This window comes from Molothrus ater, chromosome 4, assembly GCF_012460135.2.
Source record: "Molothrus ater isolate BHLD 08-10-18 breed brown headed cowbird chromosome 4, BPBGC_Mater_1.1, whole genome shotgun sequence".
In the NCBI taxonomy this organism is placed as follows: domain Eukaryota; kingdom Metazoa; phylum Chordata; class Aves; order Passeriformes; family Icteridae; genus Molothrus; species Molothrus ater.
Window position 1 is genome coordinate 41,234,054 of NC_050481.2, and position 24,979 is coordinate 41,259,032.

Genomic DNA, 24,979 nt, shown 5'->3' on the forward strand with positions numbered 1-24,979 from the left:
CCTGTGCTGTTCTCTTGGGCACTCCAAGGGCCACATGACCTGTCATGTTCTGAGCTGGCACAGTATTTGCCTTGTCCATAATACTAAGCGTTACAGTGTTCCCAAACTGCTGCTGATTGTTCATATTGATCTTCAGCCAGGCAGACAACCCAGTGTTGGAAAGCTAGGGCAAAGTTAATAATTCCCCACTGTGTGCCCTCAGCTTTCTGGCTTGTGCCACTGTCACCCTCTACTGCTCTCCAAACCTGCCTAGGATGGCTGGAGCACCTTTAAAAGCATGCGAGCTGTTGCTTCCCCACAGCTCCTTTCTGCATCTGCCTGGCACGGTGATAAAGATGTGCTGGCTTGGGTCGCTCTCGCTCCCCAGTTCTGGTTAAGCCCTTCCCACGCACAGGTGTGTGAGGAGGGCTCTGCTGCCCTGGCAGGTGGGCTTCGTTTTTGCCCCGTAATATTAGATGGAATTCTAACTGGAGGGGAAATCTCACGCTTTGTGGCTGCCCGGCGCCCCGCAGGTGCGCAGGCCGGTCGGGGCTGCTCCCGGGCCTTCCGCCGGCGCGGTGCTCCCCGCCCAGGGCGGTGCGTGCCCGGCGGGGTTTGTTTCGCTTAGCAACGCCTGCCGGGCCGCAGGCAGCGGGCAGCTCCCGCCGGAGGCCGCCGGCCCCTCGACAGGGCTTGTGGCGCCGGGAAGGGGCTCCCGTCCCAGCCTGCCATGAAGGTGGCGGCCCTGAGGGCGGGCGCCCTTCTCTCCAGGCTGCGCCGCTCCCCGCCGGCCCCCAGCCCGCGACCCCCGTCCGGCGGGGGCCGCGCCGAGGGCAGGGGCGGCTGCACCCCGTCCAGCGAGACGGACAAGGAGCCCGGGGGGCGGGCGGCGGCCAAGGGGCTGCTCATCACCCTGCCCGACATCGGGGAGGAGGCGGCGGCCGAGGGCGACGAGGCGGCCAGCAGCCCACAGCTTCCCGTGTGAGTGAGCGCCCCGCAAACCTGGGGTACGGGGGAGGTGTGCGCCCCTCACTGCTGGGGCTTCCTTCCTCCTGACTTTTTCTGCCTCTGGGCGTCCTGAGAGGTACCGAACATCTCCGTGGGCAGGGTTTTCCCTCCCCCGGCAGTATGCCAGAAGCAGGGAAGCGCATCTTCACGGGCAGGAGCGGTGGCTCGCACGGGCTGTGTGCGTGCGGCGCCGTAAGGAACGAAGAGCTGGAAAACGCTCGCGGTTCCGCGTGGAAGGGACCGGAGTCAGAGCCCGGCCCTGCACGGAAAATTGTCCCGTCCCCACCTGGGGATGCGCAGGGAGAGAAGCCGAGGTGCAGAGGGCGCGCAGGGGATGGTGAGCTTGAGTAGGTATCGTAAAGGTCCCTCACGCAGGTGTGCGAGTTGTATCAAGTTCTGTCCCGAGGTTGCTACTGCGCATCAAAGCAGATATTTCAGTCACTGCCTAGTGAGGTTCTAAAGTGTCAATAACAGGTGTGAAACTTGGTTTGGATGCTTCTGTGTTTAATTTTCAAGTCCCACCTTGAAACGTTTAAGGTTTGCTGCATATAAAAGAAGCCTATTAAATATGTGCTTCCATTTGGTGATATTTTGCTACAGCAAAGGTATACTGAAGTGGTTTCCTAATGCATTTAAACCAGAGGAATTTATAAAAGTGAGCAACAGTTGCATTACTGTATAGGTGGAATTTTTCATACTATTACAAAAAAAAAAAAAGGAAGATACTGTATATATTTCATGGACATCTATAAATGCTGCTTCTGTAGTACTAAACTGTGCTAACCTTTGCAACTGACAATCAGAAGAACAGTAATGTTTTGTTAGGTGTTGATAGGAATGAATGTGTATTTAAGTTTTTAACTCTAAAGGACTGGAATCTCTTTTAGTACACTTAAATCTTCAGATGGATTTTGGAACCTCTGCTTTAAGTTCGGTTTCCATGTAGGCTAATATTTAAAGTAGGAGCACAAATCCTCCCTGACGTGCTTCTTTTATTTCCCCCTACACCAATCTAGAGCTTTTTATTTTGTTTCAGAACATATTGTAAGCTCTTTCAGGATTAAAACTTTTACTGTATTTGTAAAATAGTAGCCTTTTATGAATAGGGAGGTTAATCTGGTTTTATGTGTAGTAATAGAGCTCTGTTTCTAAGATGCTTTATATGAACAATGCCAGAACAAATCAGTGTTAGGTCCCTGTAATTTCCCCCTAGCTACTTATTTCTTTCAGTACCAAAAATAAAGCCAAGTAAAATGTCTATGACTTCTATCATCAAAAAAATTTGAAGAATGGAATCCACTCTTAAAACAAACTGACTGTATTGGGGTGAAGAATAAACCCTATTATTTTAAAACTGATTGTGTCCAGCAAAATACTCATTTTGACTTGCTATTGAACCACTTCTAATTGATATCACCTTGTTATCCCCAAACTTAAGCTTTTGTATGCATGGTGGCATTTCAAATATTTTATTAATAGCAATAAAGGTTATACTGATAAGGTATTGTCTGTCTTCAAAAAACAAAAAACAAAACCAAACCAGAAAGAGGTAGAAGAAGGAAAAAAATACATCACTGACAAGGAAAGTCTATACCTCCACATTAGCATTTTTTTAATTAGATGGTTTCACTTAAGCTTTTAGAAGAAGCATCTTAATTAAATATTGAAAACCTTAGCATTCCTTGCTTAGAGTTGAGATGAGAATTTGTGAGTTACAGAATATGATAATGCATTATTGATAGTTATACACAGGAAGCTTTTGCCTACGTACGTAAAATTCCTTCATTTCAAGTTTTATTGATGTTTAAAATGATTTAGAAGACCTCAATGGCCAGTATATTTTAATTGATAGCAATCTATGATGAATAATTACTTAATAAAGGAAAAGATCCATTTTATATCTTAGTTAAGTACATACAAGCTGATAGCAATGACAGTAAATGGATAGTGCAAAATTGTGAAAATCCAGCATTGATTTCTTTCTGTCTTTCTCAGATATGCTAAATTTTCTGATTTCCACAACTACCAACTATTTGTCCTAGTAATGCATAGGGCTAAACTATGGCAGTACTTTGTGAGATTTAACATTTGCTATTTATTTACATAGCAATTTCCTGTTCTTCAAATTGAAGGAAGATTTATAATGAATAAATCTTTTTCTTCATAATGGAGAAAGAAATTCACAGCTTTTTAGTCTTATTTGAAAGAAAATATATTCTGCTAAAAAAGACCATGATATTTCTTGAGAGAATATGAAGATGCCTTATGCTACACTTGCAACAATATGTTAATGTACCAAGATACACGGATTCCTTTTTAAAGAAACATTATTATTGCTATCCTAACATGTTGCAATTAGGTAGGTGAGATGACATAACAACCCCTATCTAATCTAAAGATAAACTGGGCAAAGCTTAAGTTATGTTGTTTAGGGGTGGGTAATATTTTGTAGAAACTAATTTTGCTGCTCCCTCTTTTCAGAATGGTTCTGATACATGGAAAAAAATGTTTGTGAACTAGGTATGAGAAGTGTAGCTTTTTCTGTGATGTACCAATATCATTATCTTTTGTCAATTTTTATTTCTCAAGGCTCAAGCTTTGGGTTTCGAAATTACTAATTACTAACTTTGAAAATGTACATATAAGTAACCTGATGAGCTGCAGAAGAGGGTGGGAACTCTGATTCCCTGTCTCCTGTTTTACCCACTAAAAGCAATAGATCTCTTTCACACTGTAATGCATACTAACCTAGACGGGACATTGTAGTGTTACCAAGCTGTCACTTCCCTTATTGTACTGATCTAAAAGAGCAAATATAGTAATGTGGTGGTTTGCTATGGTCTATTTTTTCATTGCAATTAAGTGTACAAGAACTAAGAAGCAAATTTTAATTTCACATGGTGCTACACATTCATCTACACTCTCTAGATGGATGCAACTAAAAATAATTACTAACATTTAGTAATATTGTATATAAACCTCAGTTTTTGGAAAATGTTAATGGACTTCCAACAATGGTTTGGGTTGCAAGGGACCTTAAAGATGATCTAGTTCCAATCCCACTGCCATGGGCAGGGGCACCTTCTACTAGACCAGATTGCTCAAAGCCCTGTCCAATCCAGTCTTGAACACTTTCAGGAATAGGTCATCCACAACTAGTCTGGGCAGCCTGCTCCAGTGCCTCACTACCCTCAGAGTAAAGAATTTCTTCCCAGTATCTAATCTAAACCTGCCCTCGTTCAGTTTAAAGCCTTTCTCCCTTGTCCTACCACTACATGTCTTTGTACAAAAAGTCCCTCTCCAGCTGTCCTGCAGGCCCCCTTTAGGTAGTATAAGCCTTCTCTAAGGTCTCCCCTTTTCTTCTCCAGGCTGAACAGTCCATGCACTCTCAGCCTGTCCTCATAGGAAAGGTGTTCTGGATCTCTGATCATCTTCATGTCCTTGCTCTGGGATTGCTCCAAGGGGCTAACATCCTTCCTATGCTGGGGGTCCAAGAGCTAGATGCAGTACAAGCTAATCAACTAGAGAATAAATGTGAAAAAAAAAAAGGCAACCACAGAGCCCTAAAACCCAATGAATCTCATTTTAGCTCTAAGTCTAATTGTTCTTAGATATAGAGCACTTGTGTTGTTTGTTGGAAACTAAGATGATATGTTTACAAGCAGGCATTTTATTTCTGATCCAGTGCTCAATAAACAGGATTATTAAGTCAACTATGAAAAGAAGAGGAAGAACCTTCAGTCTTCGTTGTTACTCTTAACTGTTGTGAACTCCTCTAAAATTTTGTGAGTTAGGGGACTATTTCTTTTTAATTGTATTAAAGTAGAATTCAGCATGCATTGTTCATGGGAGTCATGCTTTTAGTTAAGGTTTGGGCTCATAATGGGTTTTTTTTTAATCAATATTTTTCATAAGGAAGAAGATTCGTGGATAATGCAGTAGTTTGGTGAAAATTTGTGGTCTTTTCAGTGGTGAGATTATTCCTGTCAGTTTTGTCAAATACCAAAGGAATTAGAGATTTCTTGTCTCACAAAATACATGACTGACTGAATCAGTCAGTCTTTTCTCACTGTTGCTACAGTTTTGTTGGAAAAGTTTGGATGTGGTGTGAATGTGTACTTGTGCATGTATGTACACTATATAGATAACAGTGTGAGGATTTCTGTGCTGTTTGGAGTCCTTCACTTGAAAACATATGTTCATAATATTCACAAGTTGGCATGTGATAGTTTTTACATCCTTACTCTGATGACTTCTGTCTGTCTCCTGAGTAGATGCTGTGTTTTTAATTCAGTATGAGAATGATGCTGATAACACACTGATGTTTGGTTGTTGCCAAGCAGTGCTTACCCCAAGTCAAGGACTTTTCAGTGTCCCCCAGGCTCTGCCAGTGAGGAAGTGCACAAGAAGCTGTGAGGGAGCATGGCCAGGACAGCTGACCTGAACTGGCCAAAGGGATATTCCACACAGGTGGTGAGCAGTGGTATTGTGCAATTGCTTATTTTTTACTTGGATTTTATTGCTCAGTCTCTCTCTGTTTTTTAGAAAAGGAGTTGTGGTTGTGGGATGAATAGAGGATCATTACTTTGTTTTTCAGTAGTGCCTTTCTTCTAGTACACCACCATGGAAGTCACACTATAGCAAGAATAGAGGAAAACTTTCAGGTCCTCAAATCTGTTTGGCTACATAATGGTTTAGCAATATGATTGCACATCTTCACATCTCAAGCCAGAGGAAGGAGAAAAGTATTTAGTACACCCAAGCATGTGCAGACTAAGGTGTCCCCACAATTGCAATGCTTCAGTCTGTACTATAGAACTGTCACATTTCAGTTTATTTTTGGTTTTTGTTTTTTTAAATTCTGAAAGGATAAAGTTCTGCGCCTGTTCTCAGTGATTCATTATATGTGCAATTTTCTTCAGAGATCAATGAACAGAAGGGAAAATATGTTCCAAACTCTATGATGTTATGCTGCTTAAGTCAGATTTAAAAAAAAAATATTTACTGGTTTTCCAAATTTACATAAAAAGAATACACAGGGAAAGTCTTGTGGATTACTTCCAAGTGTTTTGTAAGGGTGCTACTCTGTCCCTGTCTGTTCAGACACTTGATCCTGCAGCAGTAAATGCCTCCTATCAGATCCAAAGAAATAAAACACCTTCTCTAAGACACTAATTAGCATTCTTTATTATTGCAGTTAATTAAGATGATAGTATTTTTCTCAATGTTGATTCATAATTTATATTAAAAAGTCAGATTTACTTACTATAGTACCTTGCACTCAGAAATTGTTTATATTTCCTATAACCAAGAATTATACTTGCAGTTACATTTTTACAGTGAATCAAAATTACAAATATATTTAAAATTATATATATAATACCTTGCAAGCTCATGCCAACTTGAATGCATTTCAAAATTACAAAGCCTTAAAATTTGCAGAAGAATAAAATTACTATATACAAAAAAGCCTCTCTTAAAAATTGGAGCAGTTTATTCTTACTTGGTTTCATAAAGACAGGAACAGAACTCAGCACAAATCATGGTTGGAAAAGCTTTAAATTAGTTTCTGAATTCAATATGAAAATGTCTAATAGAGACACTGCACTTGATGGAAATAATGGCCTGCTTTTTCTTAAATCAGTGATTTAAGAAAATAATTGCATTCGCTTCTTTATTATTTTTCTTCACTCCAGATGAGATAACATGTGAAAACCTTGACCCTAAGGGGAAGCAGGTCTTGGGTAAAAGAGGTGATTTTGAGTGCACCTAGTGAGCACTCTGTGCAGGAGGCAGCCACAGAGGACTGATGAACTGTAGATGTTGATGCAGGCAAGCTCAGAGAAACTTTAATGCTTTTGTTCCAATGCTACCTATATTTTGAACCAAGTGAGGCTTTTATGTTTATTTACAAATAGAATTTTAGCAACATATGAAGAAAATTGACATTGTGGCAAACTATGGTAATTTTGTCAGATCAAAAAGACACAGGAAAAACTCACCAAGAGTTCAACTGTACAAATGCTCCCAAGGTAGTTTGATCATCAACACATCAGTAACCCATACATGGCTTCAAAGACAGTAAGGGACATTTTTGTAAGAGGAAAGAGCCAATCAGGTGGTATGATTAAACACTATCAGTGGAAAGACTCTGATAAAGATTTTTATTTTCATGCTTCAGATATAGTCAGTACTTCATTCATTGATCAACAGCCAGATAACTGAAAGCATTGAAACACTTCTGGCAGTGCTCATTAATAAAGATGAGAACAAAATGAAAATTATCTCCAAGTCTGGAGTGACACTCTCAAATGGAGACATACTATAATTTTTTGGAATGTATTTTTGCTATCTGTCAAGCCTCTGGCATGTTCAGTAGGAGCAATGATAAAGATGTGTTGCTAGAAGCTAAGAAGGTCAACATTTACTATATTACCTTTCAAGGCAGGTTTTCTTTTTCCTTCTCCTTAATAAGCCATATCATTTCTAAACAAACTAGCCAAACATATTATAGCTGCCTTAAAATAATTTACTGCAGAAAAGATCCTCTCAGTCTTGAAAAAGATGTGTTTTGTCAAGCAATAGAGGGAGAGCTTACCATGGCTGACTGCAACCAAGTTGGACAGATGACTACCTGACCTAGAAGGAAAAGGATGTGTGTATTTCTTGTGAATTTTGTATTTTCTGTGGTATAAATATTCAACTACAATACTGCCATGCATGGAATGTTGTACATTATCAATGTGGAAAGTAGCCATGACATGTCTGTTTCTTGCTTGCTCCTAAGATGGAGCAGCATTAGCTGGTGAATGTGTGGAAGGATCATTTTGTGCAGTGACAGTTTTTCAGTGTTGTTTGCAACAAAGTTTGTATGTTCTACTCAGTGAACATGATACTGACCAGGAGTGTTTATTCACTTCCAAGAAAATGCCCCTGACAGGTGGGTACTGTGTTGAGTGAGCCTTTAAAGAGGAATATTTGAGCGGGCTGGATTTGTGGCGTTACACTTCTGTTTGCTATATCACTTCAAAGAAGAATGAGAAATAGACTTCCATGGTAATTGTGCCAGACCAGTTTAAGAAAGATTGGTGTGATTTCAAAATGTATTTTTCCTGCAGATGTATTTCCACATTTATGCTAGAGAGAGCTTACAGTTTAATTTTTTTTAATATACTCTCACATCAAAGTTTTATAGAAACCTGGCATACAAATAGTAATGTCTTGGTTTTACAAACCAAGAATGGGATAGACAAACAAGCAGAAAGTGAGAATATGAGTGAAATTAATAAAGAGACTCATTAAGGTTGGAAAAGACCCCTAAATCATTAAGTCCAAGCATTAACCCAGGACCGATGTGTTCTCTATTAAACTCTGTCCCCAGGTGTCACACCTACACTTCCAGGGTTGGTGATTCCACCACTTTCCTGAGCAGCCTGCTGCAAGGCTTTACCACCCTGTCAATGAAGAATATTTTTCTAATATCCAATCTAAACCTCCTCTGGCACAACTTGAGGCTACTTCTGCACATCCTGTCACTTGCTGCTTGGGAGGAGAGAACAACCCCTTGCTGGCTACAAACTCCTTTCAGGTAGTTGCAGAGAGTGATAAGGTCCCCCTGAACCCTCTTTTTCTCCAGGTTTAAGTGCCCCAGCTGTAAATGGTAGGTTAAAAGATAAAGCATATCTCGTTATGAGAGCATGATGTGGTTAGTATGTTTACATTTGCTACAAATCACACTTCCAAAATAGTAAAGAACATGTAAAGATGTGAAATCTAAGAAATTAATTATTTCAGACAACAAGGCAGCAGCTTAATTAGAAATTAGGATATTATACTCTGTTGGCAAGGGAGCAATGCATAATGTTTTCTATTGGGGCTGTGGCTACAAAACAGCCTTTGAATCATTTGTTAAAAAGGTCTCATAGCATGTGTGACAGATAATAAAGTTAGCATTTTTCTCTATTAATTGACTTTTCTAAACTCCTTTGGTTGAATGTCTTTTGGCAATGTCCTTTATTAGTTCTCTCCAGTTCCAAATTAGAGTGATGGAAGTAGTGTTAATACTAATAATATACTCGTTCACAATTATTTATCCATATAATTACCATTGTGTTGGTTGGAAAGGGAGAAGGGGCTTGGTTTAGAGAAATGCAAATGATATTGTGGGGTTTTGTAGTGGTAAGGTGTGGAGGTGACCACTGGCTGAATCTTGTTGCTGTAATGACAAAAAAGCCTTCCAAAACAGTTGCACAAAATTTAACTCTTGCTCTCCACTGTGGAAATATAGGAGAAGGTGGAAGGTTAAAATTGCATTTTCTTAACCAGGACATAATTTTCTATTCTAGATTTCATCTGCTTGGATATGTTTTTCTTAACAAAGGACTCTATTTTTTTGTGTGCGCATGTGTCCGAAGTATTGGACAAACCTGCTCCTATAGAAGAATGATTGCTAAGAACAAGGAAAGTTGTAATTATGCATGCAGTTTCTTAATGATTTACTGACATGGAAGAATGGGCCTTTGAAGAATATGGAACTTTCCTTACTGAACAGGTTTAAAAAAAATATTTTATCATCAGAGAAAAAATGCTAGGCATTTTCTATATGCCTTTCTTAGTGAGCAATATTTTGTTTGGTTATGAAACTTTAAATGCCATTTAAATGCTGCTGTTTGATTTCCTGTAAGGTGAGGCTTCATATGTCTTGCTTTTTCAGTCTTAATTTTCAGCATATTTAATGCTGCCTTTATTTTTATTTTCTCTTTCTTGTATTTTCTTTTTGCTTATAAGAATATCTGTTTCCTCCTTTAAGAGATGCTTTCTGCAAAATACGTAGACACCAGAGATTTATGTCCTGGAGCTAGAGATGAATAAAGCTAGTGGATTACTGGAGCTAGCGTAAATCTGCAGCTGACAGTCTGTGCTCTCCCCTGACCCGTGCCAAAGAAGATCGGTGACGTGCACAGAGGTAGTTCGGAGGAGAACTCAATTAACAAGGGAAAATCTTTATGCAGCTGGCTAGCATCGCATAACTATTGTTCATCTACTAAGGCGAGGGAAACCTTCTCTGTTCAGAAAGACCAAGCTCGGCGTTCTTTGGCTGCGCGTTGCGAGGCGAGAGATGGGGAGATCGCACCGCTCTCGCCCAGGCTGAGGCTTTAGCTTTTCGTGGGGAGGCCCGGAGGGGTGCGAGGCCTTGCGGCGGGGCGTGGCGCGGCGAGCCGCGGGCGGTGCGGGTGGGCGCCGGCAGCGGGCGGTGCGGCGCTGCCGCCGCCGAGGCGGTGCGGGGGGCGCCCTCCGCGCCCCCATGCGCAGGGCGCGGGGCGCCGGCCCGCGGGGCGGCTGCGGCGGGGGGCTGCTCGTCCTGGGGTGAGCGTGGCGGCGGGGCCGGGGGCTGCTCGTCCTGGGGTGAGCGTGGCGGCGGGGCCGGGGGCTGCTCGTCCCGGGTGAGCGTGGCGGCGGGGCCGGGGGCTGCTCGTCCCGGGGTGAGCGTGGCGGCGGGGCCGGGGGCTGCTCGTCCCGGGGTGAGCGTGGCGGCGGGGCCGGGGGCTGCGGCCCGTGCAGGGCGGTGTCCTCCGCGGCCCGCCTGCCGTCCTGCCGGGGCGGCGGGAGCGCTGCCGCGGTATTGTCGTCCCCGTGTAATGCCCGTCGCTGCGGAGCTTTCGGTGAGCAGCTGGGAGCTGTTCCAGCTTCTGGTGTTCCCTTGCCAGCGCAGGGGAAGTGATGCTATAGATGTGCTGGGAGGAGTTTTTCCTATAGTTTTATTATATTGCAATAATTAACCGGCGCATCTAAGGGCGTGTGATCGAAGGAGTCAGGAGACGTAGTACAACAACATGCAGTGGAAAAATGTGGCAGAAACACTACTTTGCTCCAGCTCCCATAATGAGAAGAGGATACAGCCTGAAGTTGTGCCAGGGGAGGTCTAGCTTGGATATTATATGTAAGCAGAAGGTAACAGTAAGTGGTTTCCTTCTCCAGTGATGTTTCATAGGAATCCGACCTGAGCAGTTTGAGCAGGTAAAGAGCAGTGAAGTGTTAAACCTTGGTGGTGGTATTAAGTTGTGGAAAAATACTAAGAGCAAGGGTCAGGTATGAAAAAAAATTGAAAGACCTTATAAGGCTCCCTGAGCGATAAATAACGTGGCAAATGTTAGAGAGGGATGTACAGGAAGAGAAGGAAATAGCATTCCATGTAAAAGATAGACTGTGGCCTCACTGTTACTTCCTGAGAGATGGATTTTGGTGTTAGGACAAAATGAGACTCAAGTCATGGGACTGGACTTATGAATATTCATAGAGCCTCCTGGGGCTTACTGGCCAAAAGCAGATGCCTAGGGAAGAGATAGGATATGAAGTGCAAACACATGGAAATGCTTTCCACTGCTGTTTTACTAGCCTTGAAGAATTTTAAATTTAAGGTCTTCCCTGATGTGAAGTTCATGCTGATTGTAGGTTTTGCTGTTTTCTTAACCCAGACATAGCAGTAGGATGTGTGATGTGGTCCATTTGAGTGGGGAGTTAGACTTTGACATATGCGTCTTTGTAATACGTGTAATGGAAAGGTAAATATCAGAAAGGATAGAAAGAAGACAGGGCAATCCTAACTGCTGCAGGGCCAACCTACAGTTCTTGTCTAAAGAAACGAAGAAAATTCTTGGAACTGTGAGCTGTTTTCTTATAGTTACTCATTCACAAATGTACTTTGATGCAGTCATGCTGCTGTGAGGGTTTTATGGCATGAAAATAGGTGAAGCAATCACTTGTTCTAAGTGCTTCCAAGGAGCACTTTCACACATCTGTGTATGTTCTGAAGAGCTGGGTTTAGCATATTAATGACCCAACTGCCTGCATCCAACGTAATATGTAATTATGAACAGTTGTGTAATTATAAACAACTTCCATCTAAAAAAAAAACCAAAAACTCCCCAACAAAAAGCCCCTACCCTCCCAAATAAAGGAAAAAAACATTCCTTCATTAAACTGTTGTATGGGCAATTATTGGTTTGTGCCTTTGCTCTGTTGTTGCTTTAGTGTGATACTGATTCATTTGTGTGTGCTTCTTGCAAAGTTTGAAGTGCAAAATCCAAGGAGGATGGCAGTGGAGTAAAGCAAGTCTCAAAGTAGAAGTACATTTTTTTTTAAACATACTTTTGTAAGTAAAGCAAATAAAAGCTATTTGTTTGCTTCAAGCAAACATTTGTCTTGATGGATAGGACTGAAAAATTGAAAAATTCAACAGAGTAGTTGTCTTCCTCCTCTTCTCCTTTCCCCTGCCCTTGTCGCCCCCCCTCCCTTCCAGTGGAGATGTGAATTAACCTTATTTAAAATTATGGAATGTTATGTTTCTGTGTTTATAGGAAGGGACTGTCCAGAGGTTCCCCAAATCGGTGTCTCTCTGGAAAAAGTGGAGTGTCTCTTCCATCAGTTTTTGCAAGAAATGTTCAAGAAGCCATTGACAATTATACCTGGTATACATGTACTTCTGAAATAATACTTAATTAACTTACTTTTGACTTAGATATTTCCAGATTGGAGTTAATTTTCACTAATCATTCTTCCAATAATTCTCACGGATAATAACTGTTGCACAATATAATACAGGATACAAATTGACCTAACCTGCTGTTTAAAGGGTTTGAACTTTATTCCTGGTTTGTGATATGGATTTAAGTATTTTAAGACTGTAGTAGAGGGCACCGATTAGGTCTGGAAGGGAAAAATTTTAATCAGACTTCATGATTAAATTGAAATCATGCTCGCCAATGTTGCAGGTTAGTTAACTTTCAAGAAATTTTATTCCAGATGACACTGGTTAGGATTTGCCTGCACATCCAATTATCACTGCTTTCTCTGCATCCTGGGGTGGGTGATAGCTGGCAGGGACCAACTAGAACTTTGGGGGCTTGAGTTGCTGTGGCTCAAATTTTAAAGTGCACCAGATTTAGCAACATAAAAAGCGCTGCATAGAGACATGTAACTCAGTGCTATTTGAAACATCTGTAGAGATCTTGTGCTTAGTTTTGCAAAAGTTTTCTTGTGGAAGCTTCTAATGTGAAAGAGTTAAAGAAACCTGATGTTATCTTCCATCTGTTTTTCATGTGATCACTAGCTGACGTGGAGAAACCAAAATAATTGTTTGAGCTGGAAACATAGATATATGCATATAATTATATTCAAATACATACACATGTTCATATGCATATTTTAGAGTGCCATACATTTGCAATGGTCTATATGCATGCAAAAACTTAATAGTGTAGAAGGAATTGCCTTTGAGACAGTAAATAGTACTAATAGGAGCATGTATTCACTCTACTTTAAACTATCCGCTTGCACCATTTACTTGATTAGTTTTTTTTATTTAAAGTATGTTTATGCAGAAAATACATGTGTTCTTCATTTTAATTTGTCTTCTTTTCAGTGAGACACTTTCATCACTTTCACCTAGTGGTTGCACAACACCCACGGAGCTGAATAATTCTTGGTCTGGAATAAACAGCTATACTACTAGTTTGTCTACTGAAAGAAGTTCGATTTACTCCTGGAGGGATGATGTATGTCACAGAAACTTTTATATTACCCTTTCTCTAAATATTGTAGAAATACTATTTTTTTACTGATGTTGGACATGCAGCACCTCATCCATAATAGCCTAATGAATAAGTGTATTAATTGAATATTTAAAAAATAGTTTTACTTGCATGTTGGTATTGGTGCAGCTAATGTGTAACAAAGGAAAATGGAATAAAATGATAAATTATGAAGTTTGGGGAAAACAAAGCTGTTTTACTGAAGAAGGTAGGCTTAGGTTTTTGAGTCCAAGCAAAGGATAAAACATGTCTTTTCAAACACCATATAGTGCAGGCAATGTCTAAATTGAACTTTTCTCAATGTTTTCAGTTATGAAGTACATTCATGAACATGCATATAAATTTCCCAGTCTTGGAAAATATTTAGCTCTTACATGAACTCAGTTATTTTTTGTAGATGATGCAAAGAGAGGTCTTACTGTTACAAAGGCTGACCTCTGAGGCATACGTGGTGCAGGCTGGAAGTTGCAGCATTGCAGTTGCTGCCACTTTCATTTCAGAAAAACTTCTGTGGCTGATAGTGGTAGTTCTGCCATTCTTTTTGCATAATGCCCTAACCTTTAGGATACTGACTTAACCTGTCGCTTGCCAGCCCTTCAGGAGAAAGCCTGACTCTGGATATTACAGTAACCTGTGTGAGAGTTATTTTCTCATTCTGTGTGATCCCTTCTGTGGCCTAAAGTGCTTTGAGGCATTCAGCTGGAAGTGAACAAGCATAATTTGGGCCTTGAGTTTTATCAGTTTTGTTAGTGTATCAAAATGTCTAATGTACGTGGCAAATGTGACTACAAACAGTGCCTAGCTGAGAAACCCTCAGCCAAGTGCTTGTCTCTACATCACTGGATAAAATCAGGCATTTCTCTACTATTTTCATTTGCCTTCATTTGCAGCCACTGCCTGCTTTGCTAGCAGTGTTAACCTGCTATCTAGTTGCACTGAGTTGTAGGTTCAGTGAAGAAGTATGGAAGGGCATTTCTCACACGGACAGCTGTTTCCTAAGCCCTAGACTAGGTCCACAGGCATAAGGTGCTCCCTCTTTGCCCTCATAGCTGTTGTACTTAGTAAGGAAGAAGAAGAGCACAGTGCCCTGGGTGCTGGAGATGCTGGTTGTGTGTGTGCTCCACATTGGCACAGAGAATAAGCTGGGAGTCTAAACAACTTATAACAGTTGTTTCTTTTTTTCCTCTTTTTTTTAATAGGGCTAATTCTAGGCAGCTGTATGTTATATGTTAGTGTCAAAGAAATACAGTCTTGTAGTTCCTTTTTGCTAAATCAACTTGTTCAGGCCAGCTGTATGGGATTTTTGGGTGTTTGTTTTTTGGGTTTTTTTTTTTGCATTGTGGTATATAAATTGTGTCAAAAATATATAGTCTGAACATGCATTTTGACATGCTCAGCCAAGTTGATTCATGTTGTTCTGTTTTTTAAATATTACAGAAATTTTAGTATTCGTGCATATTTGCTAACAACTATTAACTTTATAATATATAGGAATTTGATAAAGTCAACACACAGAGAGTGCATCAGTTATTTTGGGAGATTGATGAAATGCTGTTTGAAGGAAAAGTGACCTCAAAAACAGAGAACCTGCGGGCAGAATGTGCAGATTGGGTTGAACAATTTCCTCATATAAGGTAAGGAAATTCTTGCTTAGTAGTTTAAATCAATTACCATTGTAATTTGAATTTTTAGGGTACCCTCTTATGGTTTGGGCATCAGCAACACTTGTACATTCACATCTCTGTCCCTGGGACTGAGCTGTGCCATAGCTGTCAGTCAGTCTGGGCAGTGGTGCTTTAACAACTGATGCCCTTCATTTTGATTAATAAAATTATTGCAGGCAAAGTTGTTCAGAAATTATTTTATTCTATAATTTAGTGTAAATTTTTTGAGTTGCTTTTACCTTTTTGCTCTTCCTCTCTACATTATGCATGTTGGAGTTCACACATTTTCTGAACTTTAACTGTAGCCTCAACTTTCCAGGTAAACACTTTTGATTAGCCCTTTTACTCACATTGGTGAATACTGGAGTTGGATAAGTGAAGTCACAGATGTTACTTGTCTTCTGCATCCATTTCAAAATGTATCTTACATAGTTTTTTCATAAGGAAGTGTGTTTACTTTTGTCTGGCTTTAGAACAATCTAACAAGTTTTACTATTTGCTCTTAAAATTTATAAACTAAAATCTCATCTTGTGTAAATCAGCTTAACTTTAATGACTTAAATAATAGGCAATATTAAGGTAATACACAAGGCTCTGGCCCCTCAAAGTAGATGTAAGTTGTGCTTTTGCATAGCCTACTGTTTGCAGGTGCTTGTATTCTGATATTTGCATATGGCTAAGGTTTTCATCTATGACACTGCTTGTTCTCTCCTTTTTATTCAGGGTTCTAGGAAAGCAGCTCCTAGTGCCAAAGGATGAAGGCTTTCAGCATTTTCAGAGCAGAAATGATACCCTTGTAGATACTAAGTGTGTACCTGGCCTCCTTGAATGTACTGGTCATACAAAAGAGTATGTTAATTTTTTAAAGTTTTAATTTTGGTCTTCCCTCTTCAGAAACTTGTACAAGTATTACTTTTGTATTACTGAAACATGTCAGTATAATTAAATATGCACTTTCTCCTTTCTTTGAATGTTTAATTCTCATTTCCTTGATATTCTTTTCAGGCTCTGCATCTCAGGCTCTAAACTGATCCCAACAGTATCTCCAATACACACATCACTGCATTCAAGTTCCAATAGGATTTCTGCTTCAGACTCAGCCATGTATTCCTTCCTGGAAGAAGAAATTTATGATGAGGATGGAAAAATAGAGGAATATCTTGCCTTTGACAACAAGGAACTGTAAATAACAGATATATGTATTTTTGAAGAATGTAATGAAAAAATATCAATGAACTGAGTCAGGGTTACTAAACTGTGTTTCTCTTCTGCCCCTGTATCCGGTAGCACAATGGTCAGGACACTCACTGGGCATGTGGAAGATTAAGCATGTTGTCTTTCTAGTGGTTTAAAGCTCACATCTCCCATTTCAGAGGAATGTCTTAATTAGTTGTTTTGAGGTATTTGATGCATGGAGATTCAGTAAAATGAATGTTTAATTTTAAGATTCTTTTAATTTTGAGAATGAAGGTATCCCTTCTCCCCAAGTGAGTGCCTTGAGCATCAGGATATTTAGTGTCATTACATTGTTTGTGCTGTCACTGTCTGCCCTAATGAGTTTTAAATTCTTTCTGTACGGAGTACAACAGCTTTGTGAGGAGAGCTGCAGGTTACAGCCTGCATTTAGAGCACTCTTGTGCGCGACGAATCATTCAGTCATCTTCTTGACAGTGCAGCCTAGGTTTCCTGTGAGCCAGTTGAATGTTCCAGCAGTTAGGCTACTGGGTGGATGAAAGATCATCATGTGCTGTTTTCTAAAAGGCCTCTAAAAGGGGAAAGCTTTGGTAGGACTCATTTGGGCCCAAAGCACAGCTTTTTGTGTGCCTATGCACACTCAGAACAAAGACACAGTTGTTGTGAAAACCTGAGGAACCTTTCAGACAGAGACCATTTCAGTGTTCTTTTTGAAAGAGAAGACTGGGATTGCTGCCTTTTTAGGAAGTATTTAGGTTTAAGAATGCTCTCAGTAGTTTTATCTCTTTGTTTTAGTAAGTAAACAAACTTAATTTGGAAGGGAGACTTGCCTGAAGGTATGTTTCTCTCTTTTGTCTCCTTCATATGCTTCTTGTTTCCTTCAGTTCTGAAATACCTTGTTCTCCATAACTAAAACATTAGGTATTATAAAGCCTGACAGGAGAAGAGCTTGGTCATTTTGTGAGTAGGATCAATCAGCCACATTTCACATACAGTTAAGAATTATGCAGTGTGGCTTGAGGAAGAAGTGAAGAAGTGACAGAGAAGACAAAGGGAGGTAGTAGAAACCAGCAGGAATTTGGAAGCATCTTTTTGATCTCCAAAAAATCCCCATTCCTTAGGAAAAAATACAATGGCATTATAAGAAGAAAAAAGTTAAAATGTTCTTCCTCAGAGAGTGTACTAGAAGGCCATATTAGGAGACCAAGTTACGTTGCTAAAACATGTTTCCCTAGAAACAGAGGAAACAGAAAAAAAATTAAAAAGAGTAAATGTTCTAACTGTAGTGCATAGGAAGGAGGTACTTACAAGGCTGTGGGCTCTACTATTCTTGTCATACTGCAGAAATCCTTTAAAGTTGTTTCATCTTTGATCAATGGTGGAAAATTGCAGATGTATGCAGGTACACAGGGCATGCTGAGAAAGAAATTTTCATGTGAGAGTCCTCTTGACAAATAAAACAGATGTTGTTGCCTGTGTTACTGTAAAAAGCATAGGATTTAGTCTCAAATGACTATGTGCCATATCTAAAACTTTTTCCTAGACATGTAGATCTTTCCATTGTAATGCTCTAATGGTATTTTTAAATTTTCAATGGCAAGCAAAGGAAAAAGAAATCAGTATATGTATTTGATAGGTTCTCTTCTCTTAGGTGAATTTGAGTTTGAATTTTTTGGTTATCTCCAGCTGACTGCCTTTTCTTCCATATGTATGTTTCTCTGTTGAAGGAGGGGGCGGGAGGGGAAGTCAATTCCCATGGGAATTCTTTTGAATTTGTTTCCTTTATTAGTGAGGATGAGATTTGGGAACAAAAGAAAATGCGTCTTTCTGAGAAGAGGTGTAAGCGTGGCATTCCCCCTGTTTCTCCCAATGCCTGTATCAAAGATGCTGTGGCTTCTGAAGTGTTTGATCATATCTGGAGCAATGTCATTGGAATATTGGAGGAACTGATTAAAAAAAATTGGGAAACTAGTATCCCAGGTATTTGATATTTTCATTTGAAAATACGGTACTTGTTGAATCTAATTCAGAAAAGTCTTCCTTCCCTATCTGCTTAAATTAAGCAAATATTCCAAGCTTTAGTTAAGATAACCAGTGCTGTAGAACTGTAACATATGTAATGCCTTGCCACAAGAATGTGTGCACACACATGCACCTAAAATAAAACTTTCTTCCTAATTTTCAGGGAGTTTTGTATGAGAGGTGTAAAAAGAAAAATACTGAAATAGCTTCATTGCAAGAGAGCATGTTTAAAAAAATAAAAATATTAGTCACTGGCTTGAAGATGCAAATTGATGCTGTTAGTCATCATTAGTCAGGGGATCACTGACAATGTGATCTGGAACCTAGGAATCAGAGTCTCCTAGTCCTCATTGTTTAAGCTTTAGAAATAGAAAGAACCCTTGGGTGGTCAGAATGTTAAATAGAGATAGACAGTCTTGCTGATGTGCAGGAGTTCATGACTTGACTATAGGATGAAGAAAAGGTGACACATGTAATTTTATTTTATGTTTTCATATTCTAACAGACTGTAGTGAGGAAAAGGAAAAGCTAGGAAAAAGAAGTGAAAATCTATTTAGTGTGCATGTGTTATCTCTGGAGGCTGAGGGGAATTTCAGTTCTTTCAATGTATTTTAAAAGGACAGAAGTAACAGAAGAATAACTGAGGGTGGGTCTTGGAAGTTACCTGTAATGTAAGGTACACTTGACCTCAAATATAAGAATACAACAAAGTAAGAAATGGCAAAATTTTTCTGAATGCTTGCAGCATCAGAACTTACTATTTCAGGTTTTTCTGTAATTTAAAAGTTCTTTTGACACCGCAGGTGGATTGTTTAGCTCTCTGTATTATAGTTTAGGGAGGATCATTTAGCAGTATTATGATAGGTTTGCCCTTTTATATTTTTAAAGATTGTATAGCTAGTATTTAAACTAGGAAGGAAAAGAATTTGGGTTTATAATAGAAATAAGATGGTAACATATACCCAAAATGAAACGGTATATAGCTGCTGTCAGATGAGGCTGGTATATATATAAATTTTTTTTTTTTTTTTTTTTTTTTTTTTTTTAATACTTAGAAAGGAAAAGCTCTGGGGATTTTTAGACAGCATTTCAAAGGTCTTAGCTGTGTTTTCTTAAAAAACCACCTCTGACTCTACCTGTATAGGCCAGCTTGTATGTCAGTGCCCAAGAAAGCATAGACAAATGGAAATGCTTTCAAAAACCCATAATATATGTTAGATTTTTAAATAGCATGGAAATATAAAGCTATGTGCAACTCTTTATTTACTGTGCTGTATTGCTTGAACCCCAAGAAATGATGGCTGGTAAACACAGAAAATACTTCTTGCTCCTTCTACTTTTTTTGCTGTTGTGCAGAGTGTGACCAACAAATAGAAAACCTGAAAACTGTTACAGCAAAACTGCTGCATTTGCCAGCCATTCATATTACAGCAGATGCTGAGACCATTCCTCTTTCCAGAGGCTCTGAAGCACAAAGTGTATCTTTTGGAGCTTATTCAGTTTCATCACAGGTAAAAATAAAGCAAACCTCTCTGTCAAATGTTCTTTTTTTTTTGTCAAACCTTGGACAGTCTTAATTGAAACTTGAAAAGGCTCTTTTTCTTTATTTTCTCTGTTTTTTTTTTTTCGTCTTTATATCAATTAGGGGTATTTGAAGTCATCTAATTTAAAATAAGGTTTAATTCAGTGTTCATTTTTTGTTTATTGTCAATTGTTTTTCTTTTGTAGTTCTTAAAGGTACAATTTACCACTAAGGTATTACTGCCATTGATTTGCAAAGTCTTGTTAAATTCTATTCTGTCCTTAAAAATTAATTATGCTTTTATTGTGATCCAGTAATTTCTTCATGGTAGAATTAAGAAGATAAACTGGGATGTGAAGTTGCAACTTGAAGTGCTTTTCTCACAACAATGCGAGTTTCAGACTCTCCCATTCCTTCTCATTTTCTTTGCATCTTGTGAGAGGGGATTCTGCAGTACATCCACTAGCACGCTGGCACTAGGCCTTACCTGTCTTTGTAGAAGCTCATGCTTATATTGATAAAATGTCCTATTTTGTCCTGCTTGCTGTCTCCTCCCTCTGTCTTCTGATTAGTGAATTGCACATTTGTTTCCTTTTTCAACCACTGCTTCTATTTGTGTTTTTTTTTTTTTCTCCTGTCTCTCACTACTGAGTTCAAGTAACTTAATTTTCTTCCATTGGCTCTTTTTCCATGCTTGCTAAACAGTGAGATAAGGAACACAGGAAAGATAGCACAGCAGTCTTGGTTCTCCCCATGGGTGTGCTTTGTTCTGTTGCAGTCCCAGCAGCCAGGAGAAGTAAAATGCTTTGATAAATCATGCCCCCCCTGTGCTGAGGGAAAATGAAAAGTTTGAACAATCAATCTTTGGCTTCAACTGAAATTTATATTGTAAATTGAGTTGCAATTCAGTAACTAAATTACACAAAATTTGTTTATAAAAATATGTTGAAGATAAGCAAAAGAAAAAAAGCGTTGTTGCCCCATCTACTGAGAATCATACTGAACCATCTTAAAAGGAACTATAAATAAAAAACAAGTAAAATACCTCTTAACTATGTGCTTTTTGAGATCTTCCTTTTAAAAAAGTAAAGGTTAACACATAGTTGTTGCTTTTAATAGGTTTACCGTTTCTCCAGCAACTTATGTAGTGATCTGAGTGGTGTGATGACAATTCAAGCAAAACCACTCCAACAGAGGCATGCTGCCATGGCAGAAAAAAACCAGTAGGTGACATTGACATTTTAAAAATACGGCATAATTCACATTATGTAAAAAATTTTTTGCAATTAGAAAAAAAATGGTAAAAAAGGCAGTGATCTTGTGTGATCTTGTGATCACTGATATGATAGTAATTTTTAGAGGTAGAAATGATGCAGTGTTAAACCCTTGTATTTCTTGATCCTAATTCCTTATTTCTTTTTCTTTCCCTAGGAATGAGCAAGAAGACAAACAGCATACCAGTACCTCCAGCACTCCAAATTCAGCACACGCTAGGTTGGGGAGAATTTCCGATAACAGTGTTCTCTCACCATCTCCGGCTCTGCTGGCATCTTTTAGGAAGGTACCAAGGTTACCTTCTCTCACCTCTGACCATCCCTGCTCAGAAGTTCCTAATATGCACAATGATGAAATCCGTAAAGGAAAAAAATGGTGAGTTTTTAATTTTATTCTTTTCTCAGAACTTTACTGAAATTTCACCACTGAAGGATTTTGAAAAATACTTGAGAACTAACCCATGATTTATTATTAATTGGAGAATTCAGAGGGAAGAAGAAAGCAAGCAGAGCCGTGTTTGTTTTTGAGGAAAGGCATTTGTTCTACTTCTTTATTGCTGTATTAGGTGCTGTTACTTTCTGTAGCTGAGCTTTATAAAGAAATGTACTACTTTATAATTTCATGTTACTTCAATGAAGAAGTCTGTAATGTGAATGCTCCTAAAAGAGGAATCCTTAAAATTCTGTAGGGTTGGCAGCAGTTTATCTTCTGCTCGTGTGCCTGCGACCCGGAACAAGTTACCACCAATAAACTCTGAGACTGTTGAACAACGTGTTTCAGTACCTCGAATGCAGCAGAGCCCTGTAAGTTGTGTTCATTATTTAACCAGTGAAGAACTTCAAGCTATTTAGAAATAAATTATGCTATGTCACTTGTTGAAGTGAGTAAGTTTACAGCTTGTGTTAGTTTGTATTTAATACATAGTTTTAACGTGCTAATGTGTGTTACATTGGGGTGCAATTACAATGCAAGAGGAGGCAGTTCAAAACCTTAGGTCACAGACAGATCATAGTGGAAAGACTTGTCTGACAACAGAAAAATCTGGTTAAGAAAAAAATCTTAAAAGAACCAACAAGATGACAAGATAGTAACCTTGCTCTTCTATGCATCTGGATTTAAATAGCTCTTTTCATTGTTTTATTCACTAATGTTAGGTTATAAGAATTAGAATACTATGCTGACTGAAGTAGAAAAGGCTAATAACTGAAAAAAGCCAGATCTTATATTGGCTAGTTTTGAAGGTTGAGGCAGTAATAAATCACCAGAATGAAAGTAAATTAGCATGTTGATATATCGATATGCCAACATAGAAGCAGTCTTGCATCTGTTTAAAAAACAGTCAACACTTAAATTTGTGCTTTTGGTTATTGAAAACATATTTTTCTTGCTTTCTTGTAAACTTTTGTATGTCAACAGAAAAAAATATTTTAACTTATTCAATTGCTGCATTCTCTTAATGCTCTTCTTAATTTTCTCAGCATCAAGAACGATATACTCATAGCAGAGTGTCAAGTGCAGTAGCTGGCAGGGCAGAGCAACAGCCACTCAGAGAAAGAACTGTTCCTGTTGATCAATTTTCAAGACCCAACACAACTCATACATTCAGGGTATGTTACAGTGTAAGGGGAGACATGGAAAAAGGGAGGAGGTTTTCTTTCATGCCTGCTGTTGGTTTACAGAAGGTCTCATTTCTGAGCCTCCTGACTTCTGATGTACAGGGATTCCTGCTATCTGTAGAGAGGATGATGCTAAAAGTCTTGGGGAGGGTGTGGTACTGTTGTATGAAGAATTTTTTTTCAGGTTTTGAGGGGGTGTGTGTGCTAGAAGTGTGCAGTTTTAGTGCTGTGTTGAGCTTTGCACTTTGGTAGGATCCAGTCTGCTGGACTAGACCGTAAAACCATAATTGATCTCTTTCCGTAGATAAATGTATCTCACTAGGTAAGAGTGTGTCTTTCCTTTGTACAGAGAGACACAACTCAGAAGTCACTGACTCCCGTAGATTTTGCTAACCACAGAAGGACTGGTCAAGGATTTTTGATAACAGGTAGGCAAAGGAGAATGACTTGAAAGGTAAAAGGCCAACAAAACTTACTAACCCATCATACTGTCAAAAAGTCTAGTGCTTAGGGAGAGCCATCTCAGCATAAAAGAACAACATGTTTTCTTGGCAGGATCTTTTGAGTTTGGTTTTGAAGTTTTTTCTCACTTGTTCTGAGGTAGTCCTAACTCTTACGGGTAGGAATCCTGTGAATCTTCTTTTTCTTGTTATGACATGAAAGGGAAAAGGAAGAGAAAAAAGATTCAGTCTCATAATCTCATATTTATTTTTTTTTTTAGCATTTTGTCATATTTACAACTATAGCAAGAGTAGGTGGTGTACTGGCAAGATATTTTTGCAGCTTCTAGAGTAGTACCACACTTGCATGCTTGTGAACTGCTGATGATAAATTTTATTTTAGGTCTGAAATTAATAAACTTATTTTCTGTAGAAAAAGTAGATTTGAAAATGTGCATTTTAAATAAAAATATAAAGCTCTCATAAAAAACAAATTAGTATTGATTTGCATCTCTTTCTTGAATTTACAACCCCAAAAAAAGAGACATTCAGTGGCTCATTTTGTTTTATTTTTACAATAAAGCTGACTAGCTAGGTTCCTGGTGTGTCTGAGTTCTTATAAGTAATCTTTACTTGTTTGGAAGTTCCTTGAGTTTATATAATTATATCATTGACAAAATTATGTAACAGGTGATGTAAGAATAAGGGCAGGTTAGCAAATATTGATCTGAGCACATTGGTGGAAGTAATTAATATATAATCTCAGAAACTTTCAGAAACTACAACAATTAGCAATGTTTTATATTTTTCAGGTTCACAGAATTACTCCAGATCCTTTCAGAGAAATCCTCCAAACTCAAAGAAGAGATTTCAGATTGCTTTGTAACCTGTTTTAGGAAGAAACAAAACCCTCTGCACTGATTGAAAGACTGAAGCACTAAATTTGCCACTTAGTATCTTGTGTAACAAAGAAGGTGTGCATATGCTGGTGTCTGCTGAGCCTTGCAGTCCTCAGGATGCCTGCGTTGCCTTCTTTTAAAATTATTTGACCAGAGCTTAGATTAAAAATTATAGCAAAAGGAAATAAATGGTTGAGGTGTCTGCTCTACAGTATCAAGAGACTGTGGCTGCATTTTCTTCTCAGGCATTCCTCCTTTTTATGCCTTTCCTAGTGAATTGTTTTTCTACCTATCAAATAAGATATGTTTAGAATATAAGGTGCTGTTCCCACTTTTTTGTTTCCTTGAAGATGTTCTAGTCTATCTAAATAATAGTCATACATAAAAATTATACTTTTAAACAGAAGTTTGCAGTACTTCCTTTTTAACTGCTGTTTTAACATTTCTCTATTTTTCAATCTGATTATTATTATATTATAATATTTTATCTCTTGCAAGTATTATCTGTACCAACCTTTTTTTCTTCCTTTAATTCTTTTGAAATCTCATTTATTGCTGTTCTGATCATCAGTGACCACGGGAACTGCTGGGATAAACTGTTTACAGCAAGTAATGTTTTTCCTGCCAAGCCAAGCATTTATAGATGCTGAGCAATTGAACCACATGCTGGCAAATCTGTAACACCATTCTCATTTTTTGTGATTTCTTGTACAAATGAAGAGAAGAGCAGAGCAATAAGCTTCTGTGGCTTAAAAAGAAAGATTTGCTAA

At 38.9% G+C, this 24,979-nt stretch overlaps 1 protein-coding gene across 4 annotated transcripts; it reads left to right on the top strand.

Moving 5' to 3' along the window:
- The first annotated feature begins 709 nt into the window (after window positions 1-709).
- On the top strand, window positions 710-24,615 carry FAM149A (family with sequence similarity 149 member A). 4 transcript variants are annotated; one of them, XM_036381645.2, is made up of 14 exons: window positions 10,264-10,353; window positions 12,345-12,455; window positions 13,409-13,541; window positions 15,069-15,211; window positions 15,965-16,090; window positions 16,247-16,423; window positions 18,225-18,415; window positions 19,814-19,968; window positions 21,099-21,202; window positions 21,411-21,629; window positions 21,943-22,057; window positions 22,733-22,861; window positions 23,220-23,298; window positions 24,123-24,615. In XM_036381645.2, the coding sequence occupies exons 1-14, from the start codon at window positions 10,292-10,294 to the stop codon at window positions 24,194-24,196; spliced, it is 1,818 nt and encodes a 605-aa protein (XP_036237538.1). In that variant the 5' UTR covers window positions 10,264-10,291; the 3' UTR covers window positions 24,197-24,615. The 4 variants fall into 4 exon arrangements, with proteins under 4 accessions (XP_054370508.1, XP_036237538.1, XP_054370510.1 ...); XM_054514536.1 differs by lacking the exon at window positions 10,264-10,353 and adding an exon at window positions 10,382-10,392; XM_054514533.1 differs by lacking the exons at window positions 10,264-10,353; window positions 12,345-12,455 and adding an exon at window positions 710-960.
- Window positions 24,616-24,979: the final 364 nt, after the last annotated feature.